Genomic DNA, 22,684 nt, shown 5'->3' with positions numbered 1-22,684 from the left:
ATAAAAAATTTACCTATTACTGCCTCAAAAACGCGTCCTAAATATTCTTCTTCTATTAGTGTGTGTCACGATTTTATTTTATTTTATTTTGTTTAAGAAAAAAAGTAAAGAGAGTGACAAATATTTTATGAAATTCAAAATGGTGTCTTTTAAATATTTCGATTTGATGATTGGTAATGAGTATCCTAATAACTTCATTTTACCAAAGATATATATAACTTGTGCATATTTATTTAGTATCTATTTTATTGTTTTTTAAGATAAGGTAGTTATTGAAAATTATTTTTTTTAAAAAAATAAAAAAATATTTTAATATATAGATATATATAATATACTTATTCTGACTTTTGAGGTCGCCCTCCTTTCGGTGCGGTGGACTCATCTCAATCCAACAGCTGCGTCTCCATTTCACACCCCAATTCGACCTCAAGCAAGATGTACGGACGCCATTTTTATCCTTTTTCCTGAGTAGAGTTTGTCGTTGGACTGATTCTGATTGGCGGATTGAATTTTCAGATTTGTTTGTGGTATTACTTGTTTGCTTGCTTATGCTCGAATCGGATATGTTTAGAGCTGATTGGAGCTATTGTGTGTTAATCGATGGTTGATTTTGATCAGGTCGACTGAAATTCATATGAATTGGCTGTGTCAATTATCGTTAGTCTAGAAATGAGATTGACATATTTGATATACCATATACTCTGCTCGTCAATCTTCCTAGATGATTGCAAAATTTTAGGGCACAAAACAGAGTCAATGTCTGAAATTGGTATGAGAGTGAATAAATTTTGGCTGATTTTTTACTGGTCTTGTGTTATTTTTGTAGTGAAAATAAGTATGAGCAAAGTCCCCGTGGCTGTAATTCGATGACCAAATAGAGATATGGGAGGCTGTTGTTGTTGTGCAAGTGCTTCTAGGAGCAATCAACTCCATCGATCGCCGCCATTCCTTCATGTGAGTCTGTTGTGGTGATGCTTCACTTCTAGTTGATTACAATCATGATTTCATATGTATAATGTGATTGACATATAGTATCTTGATCTTGGGGAACTGATTCGGTTTCTCGCCAATGTAGTTTGATGAAACAAAGTGATCCTTTAGCTTTAGTTATGGCTGCTATCGATTTTAGAGAATGAAATGTCAAATAGAATGCCTCTAAGCTACTTGTGACTATAATCTTATCTTCATATCATACAAATAGCTTTGGTTTGGATTGATTCTTTAGTGATTTTTATTGATATTGGATTGGTAGACATTAGTGTGTTTCTTTGTATTTGAATTTGGGAGATTTGATTCAGGTTTTGTATTTAGGTTTAAGTTTGTTTTATCAGAGTCCAAAAGAACCTCTTGTAATTGATTTACATCTTTGAGTTTCGATCGTGACAATATATCCAGTTGCAGAATTATCCAGCATCCGAAGAGCGCGAGCCCTTATCAGCACATCATGCGAGAACATCGACTATTTCTACAGGATTTTTGGTAGACACAAATCTGGACACATCTTCCCCGGACACTTATAGGCCGCCTCCAGCTCCAATACCTTACGACCGATGCTTAGGACACCAGCCTACGGCGTCAGGGCAACATCGAGCAAACAAGAGTGGCGAGGTTTTGCAACCAAACGATGATCCAGCTGATAAACAAGACGAGGGTGACGCGAAGAGCAAATTGAATTGTGAACTGCAAGAATCGGACAACCTTAAAGAATCTACGGAGCCTGTGGCTCTACAAGACGAGGAGGACACCTGCCCGACTTGTTTCGAAGGTGAAGAAGCTAATGAATTTATTTGTTGGTTGTTTGAACGACGAGTAATGTCGAATCCCCTTTAATTTGCAGAGTACGATGAAGATAACCCAAAGATGGTGACCAAATGCGATCACCATTTTCACTTGGCCTGCATTCTTGAATGGATGGAAAGGAGCGATACCTGCCCCGTGTGTGATCAGGTCTGTCTGCATATAATTGTTGTCATAATCGAACATCTATGTTCTTCAATGGTAAAAATTTGAGCTGTCTGTTTGCAGGAAATGGTGTTCAGTCCAGCTGCAGGAGGATAAACTATAGCTATTCAAAAACCTTAATTTCACAAACCAATTAATCTTCCTGGATTGTTTTTTTTTTGTTATAATTTATTAAGTTTTAGTTTGTGAAGTATGGAAGATTCATCCAAACACGTATTTTTCTGCTGCTGGTGCTGGCCTAAAAAGAGATCGAAAAAGTTTCTCACTTGATACGACTACAGACCTGCCCAATGACTCCCAGTCCAATTTTCTTTTTATTAGGGCTAAAAGAATATTTGAAATTCGACTTGAGAGAGAGTACCCATTTTTTAAAAATAAATAAATAAATAAATTGCCCACACCACGAGGGTCGCTGAAAATGAAAATGAAAGGTGAGAATATAGACAATAATTGGCTTTTTGCAATATTGGGGATTCTTCTCATCATCATTTTTCTTCCTTCTTTCTTTCTTTCTTCTTCTTTTCTTAATAATCATAAAATTCATCCAACTTTGTCTTAAGAAGCTGCTAAGGGGTGTGTACTGATTAGGGGTAGGTAGTGTAGAGATGTAGCTAGCTAGCTAGGGACATTTGACTGCTTTTTTTTGCTAAGCACTGCACAAACACACACAAAACCATTTTTAAATAAAATAATTAGACCAGAGGCTTATTGCATCAAGATTTCGATCCCTTAATCAGCTTGTGGAATAATACATAAATAAATATAATTTATGTGCAGAAAAGAATCCATTAGAATAGGCAAGAGGGCAATGGAAATGGCAATGTCTGTGACAACACCAGTCCAAGCAGACTACTGAAGTCATAAAAGGATGAGATGAGATGAGATGCCATCCAAAAGAAAATAAATATAAATAATATATATAATAATTAACAAACTGACACCAATAAAATTCTTGTAGCAGTAAAGCAGGACTCAGTGGCCAAATCTTTTTTTTATTCATGGAGAAATTCGAACCTAATCATTCTTTCAAGTAATTTAACCAGCCACAGGTGATCCAAAACAATTATAAAATTTTAATTTTGATTTATTATTATTATTATTATTATTGTTATTATTTGGGTGTTGTATTTTATTTTGCAAAATCATCATTAATGTCTGTGTGTGTGTTGAGTATTTGTAGAATAAGTAAAAGCGCTAAAGCACTAGGCGGCGCTCGTGCGCAGTGTATGGAGTTGATGATGATGGGGTTTCTCGTAATGCGATTTTAACTTAATCATAACAAAATTGATTCTACTGTACGGGTAGGAACTGTAGACAAGAGTTCTATTTCACAAGCTGATATAATTATTACAACTATATTCTATGTGATTTGATTTTAATAAAATCAAACAAACTTTATATAAAGAAATTTGTTTTAATTTTCTACATTTCGATATAAATTCTTTTCATCATGGGTTGACGTATGTATTTTTTTATTTTTCGTTACTCTCACATTAACATATAGATATATTTTATTTAGTAACTATAAATCATATATTTTTTATAAATATTCATACTTTATTATTACATTATTATTATTTTTATTAAAAGATAATAACAAAATAATCTTATTATTTTTTAACTATCAACTATAAGTAAATACTATTATTACTTTTTAAATTTTACGCCACTAATAATTGTATATACCGTATATAAGGAGATAGTCAGTCCCATAACAAAATATCTATTTTTTCATTTTAGTTTGTCTCATAACAAAGTATCCATTTTTTTTTAGTAATTGTATTATTTATCTAACATTACAAAGACCATTACAATTTACAATATATTACACAAATGTCATTACCTTTATATCACATATACTAATTGTTGAGATATGAATCCTGATTATATCCTATATGATTTGAATATTTTATTTTAGATATTAGAGATATAATTTGGATATTATTGTCAAAGGCTTAGGCTATAAATATCCATGTATTCTCACTTTAACATGTGCCTACGTACTTTATAGTAAAATTTCTGGCTTGGCAGCGCCCCCAGACATAGATCATTGTGATCGAATTGGATTACCAAATTCTTGTGTTCTTTTGTCTTTATTATCTCATTTTAATTTCCTGGGAATTTCCGTAATACTAATAAAATTATTTTAGTAATTTTTATTTTATTTTTACTATATTATAATATAAAACTAATATTTTTAACACTACGAACAAAATACAAATAAATATTTTTGTATGGAGCTGGAGGGAGTATCTCATTTGATAAATTAAAACAGTTAGGTAGTACAATGGAGCAATAAATTAATGATGACGTTGACGTGGATTGTCGCAATAATTGGGTAATAAAGTGGATTTTATTCCATAAGTTTGCAATATTAGGGTTAGGATGGTCAAAAAGAGTTACATTCCGAATCAACCATGCTTTGGTTATTGTTCTTGCTAATATACTTCTACATATATATTTCCAAATAAATATACTCTTCCTGTCCATAATTAAATATTTATTTACTTTTTTTATATAATTTTGAAACTATTAGTATTATATTTAGATGTAAGAATAAAGTAGAAATGACTAAAATAACCTTATTAGTATGTGTGATATAAATGTAATGACATTTGTATAGTATATTGTAAGTTGTAAGAATATTTGTAATGTTAGGTAGATAGTACAGTTATTAAAAAAAATAAAATTGATACTTTATTATGAGACGGATTAAAATGAAAAAAATGAATACTTTATTATAAGACGGGGGAGTATATGTTTAACGCTAGGTTCATTTAGACGAAAAAAAAAAAGAACACAAGTTTAAAGTTTTGAGAATTTTATTTTTTTTAAAAGAAAAGTAGTTGAAGTGATTTTTAAAAAATATATTCTATTATTCAAAAAAAAAAATTAAAAGTATTTTCGGAAATAGGATTGGTATTTGAACTGATTTTCTTAGAACAATAATAAAAATATTATAGATAACTAATGAAAGTAAAATCCAAAATTAATATTTAAACGAGTTTAATTAATTCATAAAAACATATCTAATACGACCGTGTCCGTGAAAAATACAATAACTGATTTTTTTTTTAACACAAGTAATCATAGAATATCGAAATTATTAGACGATATTTTTTATTTAAGTATACAGTATGGTATTTCTTAGAAATTTATTTCTTGGAAAAATAAAAATAATAATTGTTTGAAGACACGTACGTACGCCATAAAATGTCATAAATTATTATTTGTAAAAAGTGGAGAAAATGAAATAATTAATTATTTGTAGCAATTGATATTTGAGATTCGATGTATGTCTTTTTGTGATGCTCGACATTTGTTTATTGGCTTAATAATTTGCAATTTGATACTAATTTGTTGTTCCATAGGTGTCACTTAGAGCAATCGAATTGTTTGCTAGTGGGCCTTTCATGTTTAATTTTCTTGACTCAATTAAGTTGAAAGAATTTAGTCAACAACCTAATTACTTTCTTCTACTATATTACTATAAAAATATATTTTTTTCACAGCCCATAAAATAAAATAAAATAAAATAAAACCATCTTTCCTTCACAAAGTGGGCTAACTATTAGGATAGCTAATGTATTAAGATGCGTATAATAAATAAATAAATAAATAAAAAGATATATAAGTTTTGTGTATTTTTATTTATTTAGGTTGTAACATTTTTTGCTTTATGACAAGAGCATCTCCTTTTGTTGATAATAGTAATAATGGATTTTATTGTACTTTGAATCTTTTGAGGTGTCTGAGTAATTATATATGTCTAATATTGTAATAAATTGAAATTCCCTAATACATAATAGATAGTATAATTTTATTGGACAATGAATTCTACATTGTTCTATTGGGATCTAAAATCCACGTAATTTATTGAAGCTTGCTTTCAAAAATAAATCAACTAAGTCGAATATGTTGAATTATTAAACATTACACGATACTTGCAAGAAATTATTGAAGCGCACATTATATTTAATTTGTATTTTATAAAGTTATCTTTTTACCCATGATTAGACAGGCAGTCCACATAACTGAAAAGAGTTGAAACATAATTAATTAATTAAAATAATTAATTATTAGATTGTAGGGTTGGGAAAAATTACTTATATATTAAAAAAATAAAAAATAAAAAAATCTCTTTTTGACTGAAGTTGAAATTGGGATGTTGAAAAAACCTGTAACAGTGGAAGAAGCACACATTGGATGGAGATTGGTGTCCAATTAAACATCAACATGCTATTTATTTATTTATATTTTAATTTATTGTTTGTAAGATGAAAGCATAATCATGACTAAGACACTAATTATATATATATATATATATTTTATTTATTTATTTATTTTAATTGCAGTGGTCAAATTTTTGTGCGTGGATTCACTGCTCATCTGTCCAATGGACAACTGGAAATTCAGTGTGTTCCAAAATAAATTATAACTACTATTTTTAATTAAAAAAAATTATATTTATAATATAAAAAATAATATTTTGTATTGAATTATGATTTTTATGAATAAATAAAATATGGAGTATATTATATATATTGTGTATATGTATATGTTATATTTTTTTTTAGTAATAATTATGGAGAATGGTTCCATATAAAAACATTATTGAACAAATATATATCAAATTAAAATTTCAATTCCAAATAAAAATATCATTTTTGCTTTATTATTTGATAAATATTTTAGATAAAACCGTCTCCACATTTTGTGTTTTAATAGATTTCTATATTAGTTTACTAGTAATCACATTTACTTAAAATTCTAAATTAATGGTGTGTTTGTTTAGGGATTTTTCTCAAAATTTACTATTTATCAATTCTTTTTTTTTTAAAAAAATATAAAATTAAATACTTATTTTTTATATTTTATATTATATTAAAAATTAATTTTACATTCAAATCATAACATTAATAAACTTTACGCCTCATAACTCTTTTTACAATTTAATTGGTATTTATAAAATTAAATGAAAGTGTATATATACTTTTTCCTCTTTAAAATATTAAAATTGTAGAAATCTAAAAATAAGGGGTACAAAACATGTTATTACAAATTGTAGAAAGTAGGGTTTGGGTGCATATATATACAAATTGTGAGAAATACAATGAAATTAAATTGATATGCCCAACGACCTAAATCACTACATAGAACTGCGATCGAATTAAAAAGTAAAATGCAAAAAAAAAACAAAAAAACAAAACAAAGGGTAAACCATGCAATTTCTAGATCTCTCATTATTACAATTTGCAGACAACATTAGTAGCTGTAATTTTGATAGTGAGTCGAAGAACGACAGGCGGCGGCGGCGGCGGCGGCGCCGCCATTGAAGAAGCTCCATGATCTTATTCTTGCAGTGGCTTCTTCTTCCTCCTCTTCTTCTTCATGAAACCCATCAATCTACAAACCACGACAAGATTCTTAATCAAAACGAAAGCCCACTATATATCGAAATTAATTAATAAATATATATAATTACCCAGAGATCATCTTCGTCTTCGTAAGATCTGGAGGATGCCTTCGAATTGGGAATCTCTCCAGCCTCATCGTTTCGTGCGAATCTGCCACGTATTCTTGGCCGGTTGTCGGCCAAAGTTTTCCGGCAGGCGTACTGTGCCATCATCGTCGATGCATCAGTATTGCAATAATTAACAACTTACTTACAGTTGAGATTAAGGTTACCTTGATTGTCTTGTTGAAGTTCCTCTGAGTTCTCTTGGCTCTGTACCTATCAATCCTCTCTTTCCTCTCCTCCGCGCTGTATTTCCCCACTTTAAAACTGCCTTCCTCCATTAACGACTTCTCCCCGGAGACGGACACCACATTCCTCGCCTGGACATCGCCTTTCACTTTCTGAATCAATATGTCCGATCGAATGCTTGTCAGAAATTATATCCTATATATATATATATCCTATTCCTATAGAAGTGACAGAAATTAGAATTTATAATCTGATTTGAGACCTGTAAATCTCCGGTGCTGCAGACCCGCCGCATATGGCCGGCGGCGGCGTAGGAATCCGGCAGATTCTGACACTCCCAAATTAGGTTGTCGAACTGCGGCTGGAACGGGAAGCTCTGCTTGTTTTCGAAAGAGTTGCTGCTGAAGCTCCTCTGCATATACCTGACGGCGGCGCCGTCGAAGCTCTGCGGGAGAATTCCATGGAATCCGGAATCGAAGCTGAGGGGGAAATCCTCGGACTTGACGGAGAAGGCCGCCGCATTTCCGAACTGCGACTGCAAGGATAGATTCTCCAGCTGGACACTCGGCGGGGAAGACGACAGCCAAGCCGACGCAATCTGGTCCAGACAATTACCGGTTTCCTCAATCGAGGTTGTCGGATTTTCCTGAACCAAATTACTGCTATCCTCGTCGAGAATTTCGAGGGGAAATTGGGGATGGTGAGACTCTCCGAATAGGGAAATCGGATCGGAGAAGAAGGCGTTTTCGTAAACGAACAAATCAGACGACATCTCGAATCACAGAAAACTGATCCGAATTGCCTGATCAATTAGGGTTAGAAATTCAGACACAGCGTCACGACGACGACGACGACGACGACAACAAAAAAATAACGTTAGAAACTAGAAATGGATTTCCTGCGTGCTCTCGAATTCAGATGGCGACTGAATGTTAATGAAAAGGAAGAATGCAGATTACTTAATCATGATGACGATGAAGATGACGAAGACGATGATTAGCCGCCGCCATCTTTGGTCTGAAAGATTAAACGGCATGAACGAGGTTAACGCTCGCTCTACTCGCTCCTATATAAAGACAGCGATGTTTACATTTAAGCCACCGGATTGTTAGCAAATTGTGGAATGACCCCAGTCCTGTCTTATGGGTGGATCGACTTAATCGTAACCGTCCATTTATTGATAATTAATGTAATTTTTTGTTGGGAGTTTTTAGATGTGAAGGCTTTCGGGGCCCTGGGAATGTAAATGCACACCGTTGATTTTATCTGGACCCCACAAATCTACGGTGCTAATTATTCTGGAGCTGGGGTCCACTCGTTGTTTAGTACTTCTAGTCCTGGTCTCCGACACCAGATGATGTACACCGTTCATGAACACGATGGACGGTGATGATCTATGTGGAGTAAAGTTGAAGAAAGCTCCTGGAGTAATTATTAACTAGTGCGGCGTGGAAATTGTCGCCACTTCCCAGCTGGCCGTCAAACTGTCTACTGACCGCTAGCCTTTTGAAGATTTCTCCTTTTTGGAAGCTTCGTCATCGTCGTCGTCGATTCGTCTCCTTGAAGAAATTCTGAAATTCTAGTCTTAATTCGCTCAGGATTTTCGAAGATTTGAAGAACAGAAGCAGGAATGGGGTCGCAGGACAGACTGGAAAAGATGCAGCTACGCCAGAACTATCGGAATCTGTGGCACACCGATCTCATGCGCACCGTTCAACACGATCCGCCATGTTTGTATTAGCAACATTTCTGTATCTCTAAGCATTCGAATTCGAACTTTATTTTCCGTCCGGCGCAGTTTGTGTTTTAATTTTTGTGCTGTGTCGTGATCAGCTGGATATTTATTGATTCTTCGTCTTTCCCCCTGCAGATTGCTGCTTGGCGTTTTGGTGGTAAGGAAAAAAGTTAATTAGTTCATTGTTCTAATTTCAGTTTTGCCGATTGTTGCTTTGATACACTAATTGCAGCTAATTTTTCAATTCGGCTATGGGAACCCTAATTATTTCACTTCTGAACTTTACCTTAACGGTTTTGAGTAACTTAGTTCGAATTTCAAGAACAGATTGTCTAATTGAGAGTTCTGATAGGGATTGTATTGGTTTTACTGGATATTTGACAACTTAATTTGTTAATTTCATTATTTCTTTTGAATTCAGTAGCATTTACTTTTTTTGTTTTTTGTTGTTTGTTTTTTGGAGGAGAACTTTCATTATCCATCTTCTGTTAACATTTGCAATCTCATGAACAAATGTTATGAATTGAGTTGGTGATCTAATTCTTAAGAATTGTGTACTTATTGATGATCATGGAAGGTTTGTTCATCTAGTGTTAAATATTTAGTCTGCTTTATGTAATAATCTATCTGAGCTTCCAAATCACAGTGGTCCGTGTGTGTCATACATGCTTCGGAAACGAGCACTTTACAATGACATGTCCAGGTAAATGGAACCCCTTCTTCCTAACTCTATTTAATAGTTCCGAATTCCTTTCACCGTTGTTATAAATGTTTCCGATGCATGGAAAAGGTATGTGTGCTGTGCTGGATATCTGCCTTGCAGTGGCCGGTGTGGCGAAAGTCGCTGCCCTGAATTTTGCCTAGCAACTGAGGTCATTCGCAAACTCTAAGATTAATGCTTTAGTCGTGTTTCGTTATTTTTGTGATACCTCACATTAGCCGAAGGAAAATTTCTCAGAAAAATAAAGATAACCTTATTTCTCTCTTGTATAACTCTTGTTTCTGTTAAGATCTTTGCAAACTGTAAAAACAATTGTAATTTCAGGTCTTACTATGCTTTGGAAATTCTGTCGCATCAACGCGCTTTTTGTTGCAAGATGAATTCAACATCCAGACGACGCAGTGTGATAATTGCATTATTGTACTCCTCGAATTAATCCCTCTGTCGAGCATTTTTATATCCTCTGCTGTATCCAATTGGCTTTTTGACTATCCTGTTTCAGGGATTCATGTTCTGTCTCCAACAAGTAGCTTGCATTTTCTCAATCGTTGCAATGATTGTCGGAAGCAGCGAACTCTCTGAGGCTTCTCAGATCCTGTCTTGCTTGGCTGACATGGTGTATTGCACGTAAGAGACACTTTTGATTGTAGAGATTTTCAGGGTATATATCCTCAGACTGAATTTATGTACGCTAATTTTGGTTTTACAGGGTCTGCGCTTGTATGCAGGTAAGGGAGTGTAACTACTCAATATGGTTGATTTTCGAATGTTAATGTTGTGTAGTTTGCAATGCAATGCATATTGTTTGTTGTCTATGAATTTCAGACACAACACAAGATTGAAATGGACAAGCGCGATGGCAAGTTTGGCCCCCAGCCGGCTATGGCAGTTCCCCCGTTCCAGCAAATGTCGCGACTTGATCAGCCATACCCCCCGACTGCTGGATACCCTCCTGCTTATGGGCAGCCAGTTTACCCTCCTCCTCCTCAGTATGGCTACCCTCCTCCCGGCTACCAGAGGTGATCGATGATTTTTCGACAATGAAATTGGAAATCGGAACAAAGAAGCTGGAGATCTTTGTAAGTGCATTGTTGCTGTTTGGTCTAAAACTTAGATGAAATTCTCTGGATCCTTTTTACAGACTAGAATTGATGGATGTTAGAAATGTGTCTGTTTTTTGGATACTCAGACATTTATCTGCTATTTCTATTATTGGTATAATATATAAATTTGTGTGTGTATGTAAGGACAGGTTAAAGAAGATTCTTCAGACGTTTATGAATATATTTATTCAAATGGTGTGCTGTTGTGATCCTTCCTGGGAAAATAATGTAACGATGATTTGGATTATTTTTTACTAGAGTTGTATTCTTTTTTCATCTTCTTGGTCACAAATAAATGCATACACATAGAAATGGTTTTTTACACAGAATTAGGACCATCTATGATCTATCCACGTCATCCTGAGGAGACATTACAACCAATCTGTAAAAATAATTCCAGAGATGGATATAAACATCACATCTTGTAACAGCTGAGTTGGTAAGACTTTTATGATTTTCCTGTACAATCAATTAATTAGAGGACAGGTTATTTTCTTGAAATCAACAAGTGGTTGTTAGTGACAGTGTGTGACATTCGTAACTGTCACATAAGCAAATCGATATCACCCACTGCAATGAATGCCATTCATTACAGTAAAAATTATTACTATGAATCTGGAAACCCTAGGCTAACTCAGGACATCAGATATGTTTCCTTCATTCAATAAGCTGTTGGTGCAAATTTAATGAACCCCACATGATATATGTATACACACACATTTATATTTGTATATTTCTATGATCCCATTGCATCCTTGTAATAGATTATGTAGTCACATGTAATAATGTGAATTTTTTACTTGATTGAACAAGAAACTGTTTAAAGAAGCTGTTTTTCTTTGCCATGTATGAAAAGACAGGGATTTGGTTGTCGACGAGACAAGCAAAAAAAAAATTCTCAACATTGCATAATTTACTGAATTGTATTGAAGAATTTACAGTACTCAAATTGTCTAGAAGAGACGAACCGAAGGGTGTGTTTGTTTGAGGGTTTGGATTTTGAGTTGGGATTTGAATAGTAAAAATTTTGAATTTGAATAGTTGTATGATGTGATATAAATAGGGTTTGATGTGATGTTTTGAATGTAAAATTGATTTTTAGTATAATATAAAAAATGAAAAATAGGTGTTTGATTTGATGTTTTTGGAGGGAAAAAATTGGATGAATAGTGGAAATCCACCAAAATCCTTCAAACAAACACACCCTAAGGTTGCAATTATAATATCATGTCTTCATTATATGTGGGAGGTTTCAATTTTGCACTGATTGATTTCTACAGTTGAATCTTTAATATATAGGTTTCAGATTATATATGAATTACGAGAAAGTAATTCCATGTAATTAACTTATATATTAATCGACATATTCTAAGAAAAACAAACAAAACACTCTTATTATAAATTCCCAAATAACATATAAAATTAATCGCCATGTTCTTAGATAAATCGATCCATCTGAAGTTGTTGAATATATATGGCCTTCACGTAAACAGTTAGCCACACACTCTCCAACAACTTCTCTTAACCCAAATAAAATAAGTAATAATTTAATATATATATATATATATATAATTCTCATTCACATATTCAAGAACTCCTGTGGTTTATCTTCTTCACGGTACACTTTTTATTTCTGCAGAGGGTTCTTGATCAAATAATGTGGAGACAACTTTCCATTAATCAAAAAAAAAAAAAAAAAAAAAAAAAAATCTACACAAAAATCCATTCTTTGTAGTCCCAATTGGTGCCAGAATTCTCCAAAATTTCTAATTGTGTTTAATTATTTACACTATATAAAAAAAAAGTAAATAAAAAGAAGCTATAAGGGATGAAATTAAGATGATGAAAACCCTGAATCTACAAGGATTACTATAGGTAAGAAGTAATCGCCGGATAATCGGCGTCGGAATCCGTAATTCCGGCGGCCATCCAGAGGCGTTCGTTGAAGGCCTCCTGGAGATTCTCCGGGATGAAAGGCGTACGGCAGAGCGGGCACGTTTTCTGATCGTGGTCCATCCAACGGTCGAGGCAGCATCGATGGAATATGTGCCGGCAGTTCGCCAGCCGTCGGATCTCATCCTCGCCGGAGAATTCGTACAAGCAGACCGCGCAGTTCTCCGGCGGGTCCAGATCGCCGGCCAAGTCCGCGAAGCTCACCACCGGCAGCAGCTCTCTTATGAGCGCCGCCGAAACCGACCTCAGCTCCGCCCCATACTCCGCCCTGGCCTCCGTCTCCGCCGCCGCCGCCTCCGGCTCAAGGAAATCGCCAAGGCCGAGAAGGGACAGCGCTGCACACACAAATTTCCTGAAAATTCCCAAAATCGTCAGGAAATGGAACAGCAATTTTGGGAGGAACAAATCGGTGTATCCGACCGGAAAACCCATCGATTCAATCGGAAAATCGAGGTTTAATTGGAACAATGGAGGTGCTTTTCGAGTGGCACTGCAACTGCGCGAGGTGTAGGTGAAGCATGAAGATGAAGAACTTGGGTTCGGTTATATAGAGGAGGAGAAAATCTGAAAAGACCAAAATAGGCCTCCGTTGTAATCATAACTACGACTCTGCCACTCCGTAGATAGAGAGCTGTAATCACCTGTCACGATCGCATGGGGTGCATAACTTGTTGTCGCACCATCAATATGACACGTGTGCATTTTTATTTTTATTTTTTCAAATTCAAATAAACAAACTTAACATTGCATCTCTTATAATTTACCAATTGGCAATAATAATAGTAACATTACAAAACGACATTAATAATTTCTCTAATAATATTTCTATAAGGTCATCTTTCTTCTTTCTTTTTTGTTATTTTTAATTCAGACACAAACATAGTACGTGGCTAAAGCAATGCTTAAATAATACATATTTACCCCACTCTTCATGTTCTATAATATGTATATGGAATGAATTATTGTTGTCCTTATTCTAATTTTCTTTTCACTAAAAGGTTAGGAATTTAAAACACAAATATGTGGGTATTAAAATTTATATATGTAAAGTGGTATATATATTTGGTGCAATGAAACACCAAAAAAAAACATATGTATGCAATTTTAATTAATCTTATTTATTTTTTGTGGGTGGATAAAAAACAATTTTTTCATAGCTTTTGGCAATGATGGATGATCATGACATGTCCTTCTTTTTTTTTTTTTTTTGTTTCTTTTAATATTCTTGAAATACATATTATTGTAACAAGAAATAAATAAAAGGGGAGTAAAAAATTCCATAAACGGGAAAAAATGAAAAGGGTAATGTAGTAGTAGTAGTGAATAGCGTGGTCACTAGACATACCACGTACGCACCCTCATCAAACTATTATTGCAATTATTGCAATAAAATAAATGAAAATTTAGTTATGAATAATTTTAATTAATCCTAAAATTAAATTGTTTCATAAAATGGATGTCTAGCTTCTCTTATTGTTTGTGCACGAGACCAGACATGTGCTTTGTAACATGACCATTGCTCTGCAATGCCACACTCGTGTCACGTGTGTCTCTGTGTGCAATGTTTGTTTCAAATTTAATTAATAAATTAATTATATTAATGTATAATTTTATTTATTTATTTAAAATGTATTTGTGGAGTTTGGGAATGAAAAGTGCAAATTGTGGTCATCGAGTGTACAAATTCAAAACTGTATCACACGTCACTCTCAAAATGGCACCAATCAAATTTATGTCTTCATACGCCAAAGACACTATGTCCCACCCCTTTTCTTTCCTATTTCTTTTTAATTTTATTTTTCTCCATTTCCTATACTTTTTTAAAAATATAAAATATTGCAATTTATTTAAAACATTAGTTTGTAATATTTAATTAACTCGGCCCCAATCTAGAGTAAGAAATTTGGGTAACAAGTGGATGAAAATTTTATCCAAGAAAATTTTCCAATATATAAAAAAAGGAAACATTATGTGGTGTCGATTTAAGTGTTGTCCATGTCCAACCTAAGCTTAGCTTTTTTATTACATGACATGAGATGAGATGAGATTTGATGATGGATGTGTGTGTTTGTGTTACGTAGCAATCAATAAGGTTGGGAGATTTCATTTCTTGATGTAACTTGTTCTCAATCACATACAAAACAACAATCCATTATTTGTTTGTTTATTTACTTATTTTTCAATCAACCATTTTCAATATATATTTTTAAAATTTTCCCTTTTTTTATTTTAAATTTTAAATTTTTATTTTTTTTAAATTTGTTTTGCCCTTATTGTAAGTGGGACAGGCAATTGAAAGATGTATGATGTGCAAGATTTATGAATTATTTCAATAAGAGAGACAAGATAGTGATGAAAGTGGGTCAACTGGCACGTGCCCTGCTGCTGCTTTTATTTTCTTTACCCTAACATACCGGAATTTTTTTTTTTTTGTTTTTTTTTTAAAATTAAAATGGCAAAATTGATTATTATTATTATTATTTTTTTTCTATTTATTTTAAAGAGATTTTAATGGTGTGGGCCGCTGGATTGAACTTATTGGGCTCCTTTTAGCCCACATTTTTACTTGATAAGTTTATGGCCCAGTAAGAATTTTTTGTTATTGGGCCAAAGGCCCAAATTCAAATGTATATTAATAATAATATGAAAATAATAATTAGTGAAGGATAAGATGCCCCAAACAAAGGAAAAAGTTATAAAAATATTAAATAAAAGATGCCATGCCTTTGGCGTTACTTCATCTCCCACTTTAATTTTAGGAAGACATATATATGAATAATAATCATGATAATAATAAAAATTATTTCTATATTATGTGCTGTTATGTCCTTTTCTTTTATCTTTTTCGATTTTCTTCTAATCCACATAAAAAGTCGCAATTAAATAATTTTAATTTCTTCAATTATCACACAAAATAATAGCTGTTTTTCTACTAGCATTCATGACTCATGAGATGGGATTGGGCCCTTTTAATTAATTATTAGGCCCACGTTGTTGAAAATTATTATTAATAAGTAATAATATATTTATTGGAGGTATGAATGATGTGGGTACGAAATGTTGACATGTGATTGCTAGATGTGCGTGCTTAATTATGTCTATAAAATACCAAATGCCTTTATTATTATTGTATATTTTTTGGTGCTCACATAATGATTTAATTTAAAACAAAATCATCAAAATAAGGGTTTGTTTATTTTTTTTGTTTTAAATTGTGACAGGTATATTGTACAATTAAGATCGATATATATTATTGTATCGAAGTTAGATTATTTTATTGAATTTTTTCATATGTAAGAAACCAAAACTGCATAAAATTTTTTTTGTTTCTATAGAACAAATAGTCCAAAAGCAAACATCATAGAAAAAGCCACAATCTTTGATACAAACAACAAAACGACATTTGGAAAAAACATAACCAAAATTAGTGGGGCTTTGTTTTCATTTTAAAAAAAAATATTACCCAAATATATTTCCAAAGTGTCCATTAATTATTATTAAATTAAATCAAACAAGAAATCCAAGTAGGGTCACCAATAAAATATACTCCCGGCGTTCAACGCTCCTCAGACCATCTGCGGGATCTACAAAAATGAACGGTACAGATGCATCTGGATCTCGGGTCCTCGGATCTTGTGAGCGGACACAATTGCAGTGCCTATGAAGGCTCTGTAATGGCCGGCGCCATTGTTAATTCAATTTCAGAGCAGAATGTGATGATGACGACGATGTCGATGGAGCCTCACCGCTAAAAGACAAAATTCTCTCACTACAGCCGCCCGTAAAGTACTAAATACCCACTGACAAACATACATGGCCACTGCCCACCTTCACTTCCAAACGCAGCCCCTCAAACCCAAGCGCCGCCGCCGCCGGGAAACCACAATAACCGCCTCCACCGCCGTAGATTCTTCGTCGCCGGCCGATTCTTTTTTAGCAGTTCGAAATCCAGGAAACCGTAGTGTCGACGCTTCAATTGCAGTCTGCGCGGATAATCCCCAATCAAAACCACCGGCCGGCGGCGGCGGGTCGTTGTCTTCCTCCCCGTCCTCCTCCCGGACAGATCTGAAGATCGGTTACCCTCCCGCCGCCATGGATTCCTACACCAACGGCGGGGCGGCCCCGGGGAACTCCGCCCTAGATCAATTCCCGTCGTCGTTGAGTAAATTCAATTCGGCGCTCACGGCGGGGCTCCTCTCGCCGCCGCCGCCTGCGGCGGAGAAAACCCGGTCGAGCCCGACGCTGTTCGAAATGATGGCCAACGAAACCGATTGCCATCCAAGAGCCACAACCCTAATCCAAAACGGCGTCGTTCCGATCCCAAATCACCAAAACGGCGTCGTTCCGATCCCAAATCAACTGAAACAATCCCCTACAATGCTCGCGGGGAACCCACCGCCGCCGCCGCAGCCGAAAGACCGGCAGGCATTAGTGCAGCAGCGACTTATGGATCTCCTACAATCCCGGAGCCCAGGAAATCAGTTCAACGACGCGATTTCCGGCAACGTGAAGCTGACTTTGAGTTCCAGGGATGGGATCAGCGTCTCCATAAGCGTTCACAGGCAGATCCTGGTGGCGCACAGCCGATTCTTTTCTTCGAAATTGAATGAGGAGTGGGTTAAGCAGCAGAGCTCCGGGACCTGCATTGTCGAGATCGCCGATTGTGACGATGTCGAGGTTTACATCCAGACTCTCAGATTAATGTATTGTCGTGATTTAAGGAAAAATCTCATCAAAGAAGACGTTCCTCGTGTGCTCGGAATTCTCAAGGTAGCCATTTCTGCAAACTTCCCCTGCATCTTCTGATTTTGAATCCAATCGATCATCTTCTTGCATCACAATCTGCTAATCGAAATATGAGAATACAAACAGGTTTAAAGAACCCTCGTACGTTTCTTATGATATCTAAAGATTGATTCTTCGAGAATTCAATCCATCTTCCCCTTTTAATCTAGATAGTTCTAAGATGGTTGAGGCATAATGTAGGTGAGATCTGATCATCCATATATCATTGTTCTTGCTTAACTGCACCTGCATTCAATTCGTTGTTCGTTAATTATTGCAGTAGTTTGTTATCCCGGTGAAATCTCCGATAGCAAAACTATTACTATCTTACATATATCGAAAAGACATCGTTTCTATGTTTGTGATTATTCGAATCAATTGGCAATAATATTCCTCTGGATGGTGTCTATGTTAGGTCTCGTCGGCAATTGGATTTGACGCGGGAGTGTTATCTTGCTTGGAGTATTTAGAAGCCGCGCCATGGGCTGAGGACGAGGAAGACAAGGTAGCTTCGCTGTTATCAGAGCTGAAGCTCAAAGGCATCGGGGCCGGCGAAGTTTTAAAGAGAGTTTCAGTGGATGCAAAATCGAGCAATGTGGATGGAGATACTAACGAGGAAGTGCTCGTAAAGCTATTGCACGTCGTTCTCGAAGGAAAAGATGAGAAGGCGAGACGAGAAATGAAAAATTTGGTATCCAAAATGCTGCACGAGAATTCGTCGAAGAACGACCTCAGTAAGGAGTCATTGTACTCTGCTAGCGACGGCTGCCTGAAACTGCTCCGGCGCCATTTTCTAGAGGCAGCGGAAGGGAACGTGGAAGAGGTAAGCAAGATAGCGAGGCAGGCCGATAATTTACACTGGCTTTTGGACATTCTGGTCGACAGACAGATCGCCGAGGATTTCTTACAGACGTGGGCGTCGCAATCGGAGCTGTCTGAAGCGCATTCGAAGGTGCTGGTGATCCATAGATACGAAATCAGCCGGGTTACGGCGAGGCTGTTCGTCGCGATTGGGAAGGGGCAGCTCTTGGCTTCGAAAGAGGGGCGATGTTCGTTACTGCAGACGTGGCTCGCCCCGTTTTACGATGATTTTGGATGGATGAGACGCGCTGGGAAGGGGCTAGATCGGAATTTGGTCGAGGAGGGCCTTAGCAACACGATACTCACTTTGCCGATGTCTTGGCAGCAAGAGATTCTTCTGGCGTGGTTCGACCGGTTCGTCAATTCCGGGGATGACTGTCCAAATATCCAAAGAGGGTTCGAAGTTTGGTGGAGGAGAGCTTTCTCGAAGCAGCGCAACGGCAACGGCAACGGCGATCTTAAGAAACCGCAAGAAATGCGAATTACCGTCGAGAAATCTTGATTCTCAACAAGTATTTTTTTTCATTAATTTTATTTTAAATACTGCACGTTCACGCCTTGTGTTAAGAAATTGGGTCAAGATTTTGTCCAAATTCGAACTTTGTTCGTTGTTAATATTCATTCTTTCTTTATAACCTGCAGAAATATATTCTTGTTTATTTCTTATGTAATTTTTACTGGCCAGTTATGATTTCTTTTGAAAAGGTTTACATTATTATCTTCTATTCAAATAGATGTGACCACCTTATATATTAGAAATAGTTTCAAACTTTAATTACTTACAATAATAATATTGCATTACATTAAAATATGATGACACTTCAAAAAAAAAATGGCTGCCAACTATTGTTATATATAATTATAATAAATTATAATATTATTTTATTATTTTTTAGGCATAGATTTTGATATTTTGTTAAAAAAATATAATTTATTTTTAATATATATTTAAATATTTTAAAATAATGTATTTAAATAAAATATAAATATCAAATATTAAAATTTTATATTATATAAATAGATGACAAAATTTATTTATTTATCTATAATTAATATAAATTAATTTATAATATAATTGTAACCTTTCACTAACATGGATAGAGTAGTATTATTATTATTATTATTATTATTATTATTAAAGAAGCAAAGCATGCAGACACACACATGATTGGTGATGATTGATTGATTGATAAAATGTTTTATACAGTAGTTGTGATTGTGGACAGTGGACGTGCTTGTATGTGTCGGCATTAAATCATCTACTAATCACCCAATTAAAAATTAATTAATTCCTAATACTGATTGGAAAGTGGGACACCCTATTTAATTTAAATACTACTATATGTAACGCTTTGCATTGCAAATATCTTATTTGTCTTAAACACTCTCCCGACATAATTAAACACGTCAAGGATTTTTGTCATCTTCTTCTTCTTCTTTTTTTTTTTTAATCATTTTCTTTAATAAAAAAGAATTATTGAAATAAACAAAAATAAATGAAAAAAAAAAAAACAGTTGCTTTCCTTGCAACTAACAAAATGTGCATGATCACCACTGCATTTAATTAATTAATTAATTAATTTATTTATGTAAAGGCATCAAATTATTTATATATGTGTTGGTCACGTAAACAGTTTATATTATTCAGATGCATACCAATACATGCGTGAGGCATATTAATATTATTATTCGACAACTTGCAAATTTGAAGTCATGCTTTCACATTGATAATGTTATTATTATAATATAAGAATATTGAAGTCTAATAAATATGACCAGAGTAATAGAGTTCTAAATATAGGCCCTTCACTAGTACAAAACTAAAAATTTAAATTCCCCTACAAAAATAGAAATCATTGGAATTCATAATTAGATGGTCCAAAACTATCATTATTACAATTCTAAAATAATAATATAAATAAATAAATGAGGGTAGCTACACTAATCAACAAATAAACAGCTGTGGAAGAATTGTAGTCATATATATTTTAATTAAAATTTTTTATTTAAATAAGAAATAAAATATATGCATATATGATAACATATGAGGACCACTCTATGTGTAGGATTAGAAGTGACTTTTGGCTAACTGGCATGCATTGTATAAATTTCAAGTTTCAATAAAATTTCTATTTTTTGCATATTAATTTGAAAGTCACTTTAATATTTGTGGATTGCCTTTATTTAAAAAATATATTGGGCGTGTGTTTTGATTTTGATTTTTTTATTTATTAAAATATGTTTATTACAGTTTTCAAACAAAAAATAAATAAAAAGAATAATAGTCCCTCCCTCCAATATGTAAATATTGATTTACTCTTAACATTAATATTATATCTATATATTAAATATGTTATAAATCAAATAAATAAATGCAACATTTCATATATATATATATATATATATTATATATGCCTTTGTTTTTAATTGAAAATAAAATTTATTAAAATATGAAGTAGGGAAGTAGAGGAGCAAAAGGTGGTTAAAGCTAACGTCAGGGCAAATATGGAAATGAAGGACGGAGAAAAGGCTAGGGTGGTGCAGGACCACCTACTCCACCAGCGAGCACCACTCAAAATGAAATACTACCACTTACACAGCGTCACGTGATCCGCGCGTGATCCATGTTTATATATATATATATATATATATTGTATCACAATAACATCAATAAGAAGAAGAATAATCATAAACGATATAAGGGTGTGTGTATATGTATATCTATGCATGCAATAGGACAAATAATTGGACAAGTTGATTGATGATTAATGTAAAATCATTCACACAAAGTCTAATCGATCGATATATATATATGCCCCACCCCAAGCAAGCTAGCTAGCTCTGATTAATTCCAAATTTCAATCTTGATACACACGGTTCTTACACGTTAATTAATTATTTAATAAATAAGATATATTATATGATGAATGAATTAAATAAAAAATAAAATAAAAGGTGAGCTAGGCTGGGTTGATGATGGATGGTCCCGAATAGAAATGAGAAAGAAGAAATTGGTGGAAGGCTTTAATAGGTAGGGGTGGGGTGGGGTGGGGTGGGGTGGGTTTGAATTAGAAATAAATGGAGAAGATGGACCACTTCATCTCCATCAGTCGTGACCTCCACAGAAGTCTTGTTTAGCAAACATTTTGCACACCAAAGAATATTTTAATTTATATATATATATATATATATAATTGGCATCTCATTCTCATCTCTGTCTACCCTAACAATAATTTCATTATTCCCAAAATAACACTGTTGCATTGAATTTCGATTGAGAAGCAGATGCCTATACATATAATTCTGAAAAAGGGTTTCTGTGAAACTTCAGTTTAGTATCAGTTCTTGGAACTCACATTTAAGCCAGAATCTTCTTTTGCTGTCCGATCCAGAAATTATTAATTTTGTATTAGGGTTTGAAAATTACTTGCAGAGGTTGCAGCTAGGCCTAGTAGAAGATATATAGTATGTAGTGATGATCAGACCTGCTTTTATATAAGATATAATAATATGTCTCCCCCTAACAAAAAATGTATAGTTAAAATTAACACACACAGTACGTATGTTTGTATATGTGGCCTTTTGTTTTGTACTTGAAGAATGTGTGTAAGGCAAAGTAATGAAAGTACAATAAATGATCTTGTGTCATGAGTAGCATGTGTAGTACAGAGTTTGATCATATCATATAATATCAATATATATGTGTGCGTGTCTGTGTGTAGTGTAGCGTATTATGTTTATGCTGCAAGAAAAATCATGGATAGATTAAAGAAATGTGAAGTCTTGGATGGTAGTGAGCAGTATATTACTAATATATAAGGTAGGGTGGGGGGGTCGGGGGTATGAAATAATTGAGG

At 34.1% G+C, this 22,684-nt stretch overlaps 5 protein-coding genes across 11 annotated transcripts; 3 read left to right on the top strand and 2 right to left on the bottom strand.

Moving 5' to 3' along the window:
• Window positions 1-342: 342 nt before the first annotated feature.
• On the top strand, window positions 343-2,232 carry LOC127255384 (probable E3 ubiquitin-protein ligase RHB1A). Of its 6 annotated transcripts, none has more exons than XM_051280894.1 (5): window positions 343-437; window positions 827-954; window positions 1,402-1,765; window positions 1,838-1,947; window positions 2,026-2,232. In XM_051280894.1, exons 2-5 carry the CDS (start codon window positions 883-885, stop codon window positions 2,056-2,058), a joined length of 579 nt encoding a protein of 192 aa, XP_051136851.1. In that variant the 5' UTR covers window positions 343-437; window positions 827-882; the 3' UTR covers window positions 2,059-2,232. The 6 variants fall into 6 exon arrangements, with proteins under 6 accessions (XP_051136851.1, XP_051136847.1, XP_051136849.1 ...); XM_051280890.1 differs by having other exon boundaries at window positions 1,396-1,765; XM_051280892.1 differs by having other exon boundaries at window positions 368-527.
• A 4,761-nt stretch (window positions 2,233-6,993) lies between these two features.
• LOC127255930 (zinc finger protein CONSTANS-LIKE 1-like) lies at window positions 6,994-8,729 on the bottom strand. The gene is made up of 4 exons (XM_051281714.1): window positions 7,932-8,729; window positions 7,651-7,821; window positions 7,448-7,579; window positions 6,994-7,368 (listed from the first exon to the last, which is right to left on the bottom strand). The coding sequence occupies exons 1-4, from the start codon at window positions 8,439-8,441 to the stop codon at window positions 7,228-7,230; spliced, it is 954 nt and encodes a 317-aa protein (XP_051137671.1). The 5' UTR covers window positions 8,442-8,729; the 3' UTR covers window positions 6,994-7,227.
• A 411-nt stretch (window positions 8,730-9,140) lies between these two features.
• LOC127255929 (uncharacterized) lies at window positions 9,141-11,421 on the top strand. Of its 2 annotated transcripts, XM_051281712.1 has the most exons (8): window positions 9,144-9,399; window positions 9,540-9,561; window positions 10,051-10,107; window positions 10,195-10,276; window positions 10,450-10,545; window positions 10,628-10,752; window positions 10,835-10,853; window positions 10,951-11,421. In XM_051281712.1, exons 1-8 carry the CDS (start codon window positions 9,300-9,302, stop codon window positions 11,146-11,148), a joined length of 699 nt encoding a protein of 232 aa, XP_051137669.1. In that variant the 5' UTR covers window positions 9,144-9,299; the 3' UTR covers window positions 11,149-11,421. The 2 variants fall into 2 exon arrangements, with proteins under 2 accessions (XP_051137670.1, XP_051137669.1); XM_051281713.1 differs by lacking the exon at window positions 10,835-10,853 and having other exon boundaries at window positions 9,141-9,399.
• A 1,242-nt stretch (window positions 11,422-12,663) lies between these two features.
• LOC127255928 (brassinosteroid-responsive RING protein 1-like) lies at window positions 12,664-13,707 on the bottom strand. The gene has a single exon (XM_051281711.1). It carries the CDS (start codon window positions 13,611-13,613, stop codon window positions 13,098-13,100), a length of 516 nt encoding a protein of 171 aa, XP_051137668.1. The 5' UTR covers window positions 13,614-13,707; the 3' UTR covers window positions 12,664-13,097.
• A 3,167-nt stretch (window positions 13,708-16,874) lies between these two features.
• On the top strand, window positions 16,875-19,472 carry LOC127255927 (BTB/POZ domain-containing protein At1g63850-like). Its single transcript, XM_051281710.1, has 2 exons — window positions 16,875-17,951; window positions 18,382-19,472. The coding sequence occupies exons 1-2, from the start codon at window positions 16,995-16,997 to the stop codon at window positions 19,327-19,329; spliced, it is 1,905 nt and encodes a 634-aa protein (XP_051137667.1). The 5' UTR covers window positions 16,875-16,994; the 3' UTR covers window positions 19,330-19,472.
• Window positions 19,473-22,684: the final 3,212 nt, after the last annotated feature.

The sequence above is a fragment of the Andrographis paniculata genome, unplaced genomic scaffold (assembly GCF_009805555.1).
Source record: "Andrographis paniculata isolate CXL003 unplaced genomic scaffold, ASM980555v1 Contig54END, whole genome shotgun sequence".
Classification (NCBI taxonomy): domain Eukaryota; kingdom Viridiplantae; phylum Streptophyta; class Magnoliopsida; order Lamiales; family Acanthaceae; genus Andrographis; species Andrographis paniculata.
The sequence above is the reverse complement of the archived record's forward strand: the minus strand, read 5'-3'. Positions and strand labels throughout refer to the sequence as shown.

Bases quoted from the DNA above. Each gene is read 5' to 3' on its own strand.
- LOC127255927 (XM_051281710.1), top strand. From the start codon at position 16,995: ATGGCCACTGCCCACCTTCACTTCCAAACGCAGCCCCTCAAACCCAAG. The intron at 17,952-18,381 runs GTAGCCATTTCT...TGTCTATGTTAG, and splicing joins GTGTGCTCGGAATTCTCAAG to GTCTCGTCGGCAATTGGATT.
- LOC127255930 (XM_051281714.1), bottom strand. From the start codon at position 8,441: ATGTCGTCTGATTTGTTCGTTTACGAAAACGCCTTCTTCTCCGATCCG. The intron at 7,822-7,931 runs GTCTCAAATCAG...ATATTGATTCAG, and splicing joins GCAGCACCGGAGATTTACAG to AAAGTGAAAGGCGATGTCCA. The intron at 7,369-7,447 runs GTAATTATATAT...CGTGGTTTGTAG, and splicing joins AAGACGAAGATGATCTCTGG to ATTGATGGGTTTCATGAAGA.
- LOC127255928 (XM_051281711.1), bottom strand. From the start codon at position 13,613: ATGGGTTTTCCGGTCGGATACACCGATTTGTTCCTCCCAAAATTGCTG.
- LOC127255384 (XM_051280890.1), top strand. From the start codon at position 883: ATGGGAGGCTGTTGTTGTTGTGCAAGTGCTTCTAGGAGCAATCAACTC. The intron at 955-1,395 runs GTGAGTCTGTTG...CAATATATCCAG, and splicing joins GATCGCCGCCATTCCTTCAT to TTGCAGAATTATCCAGCATC. The intron at 1,948-2,025 runs GTCTGTCTGCAT...GTCTGTTTGCAG, and splicing joins CCTGCCCCGTGTGTGATCAG to GAAATGGTGTTCAGTCCAGC.
- LOC127255929 (XM_051281712.1), top strand. From the start codon at position 9,300: ATGGGGTCGCAGGACAGACTGGAAAAGATGCAGCTACGCCAGAACTAT. The intron at 10,108-10,194 runs GTAAATGGAACC...TGCATGGAAAAG, and splicing joins CTTTACAATGACATGTCCAG to GTATGTGTGCTGTGCTGGAT. The intron at 10,546-10,627 runs GTACTCCTCGAA...ATCCTGTTTCAG, and splicing joins AGTGTGATAATTGCATTATT to GGATTCATGTTCTGTCTCCA.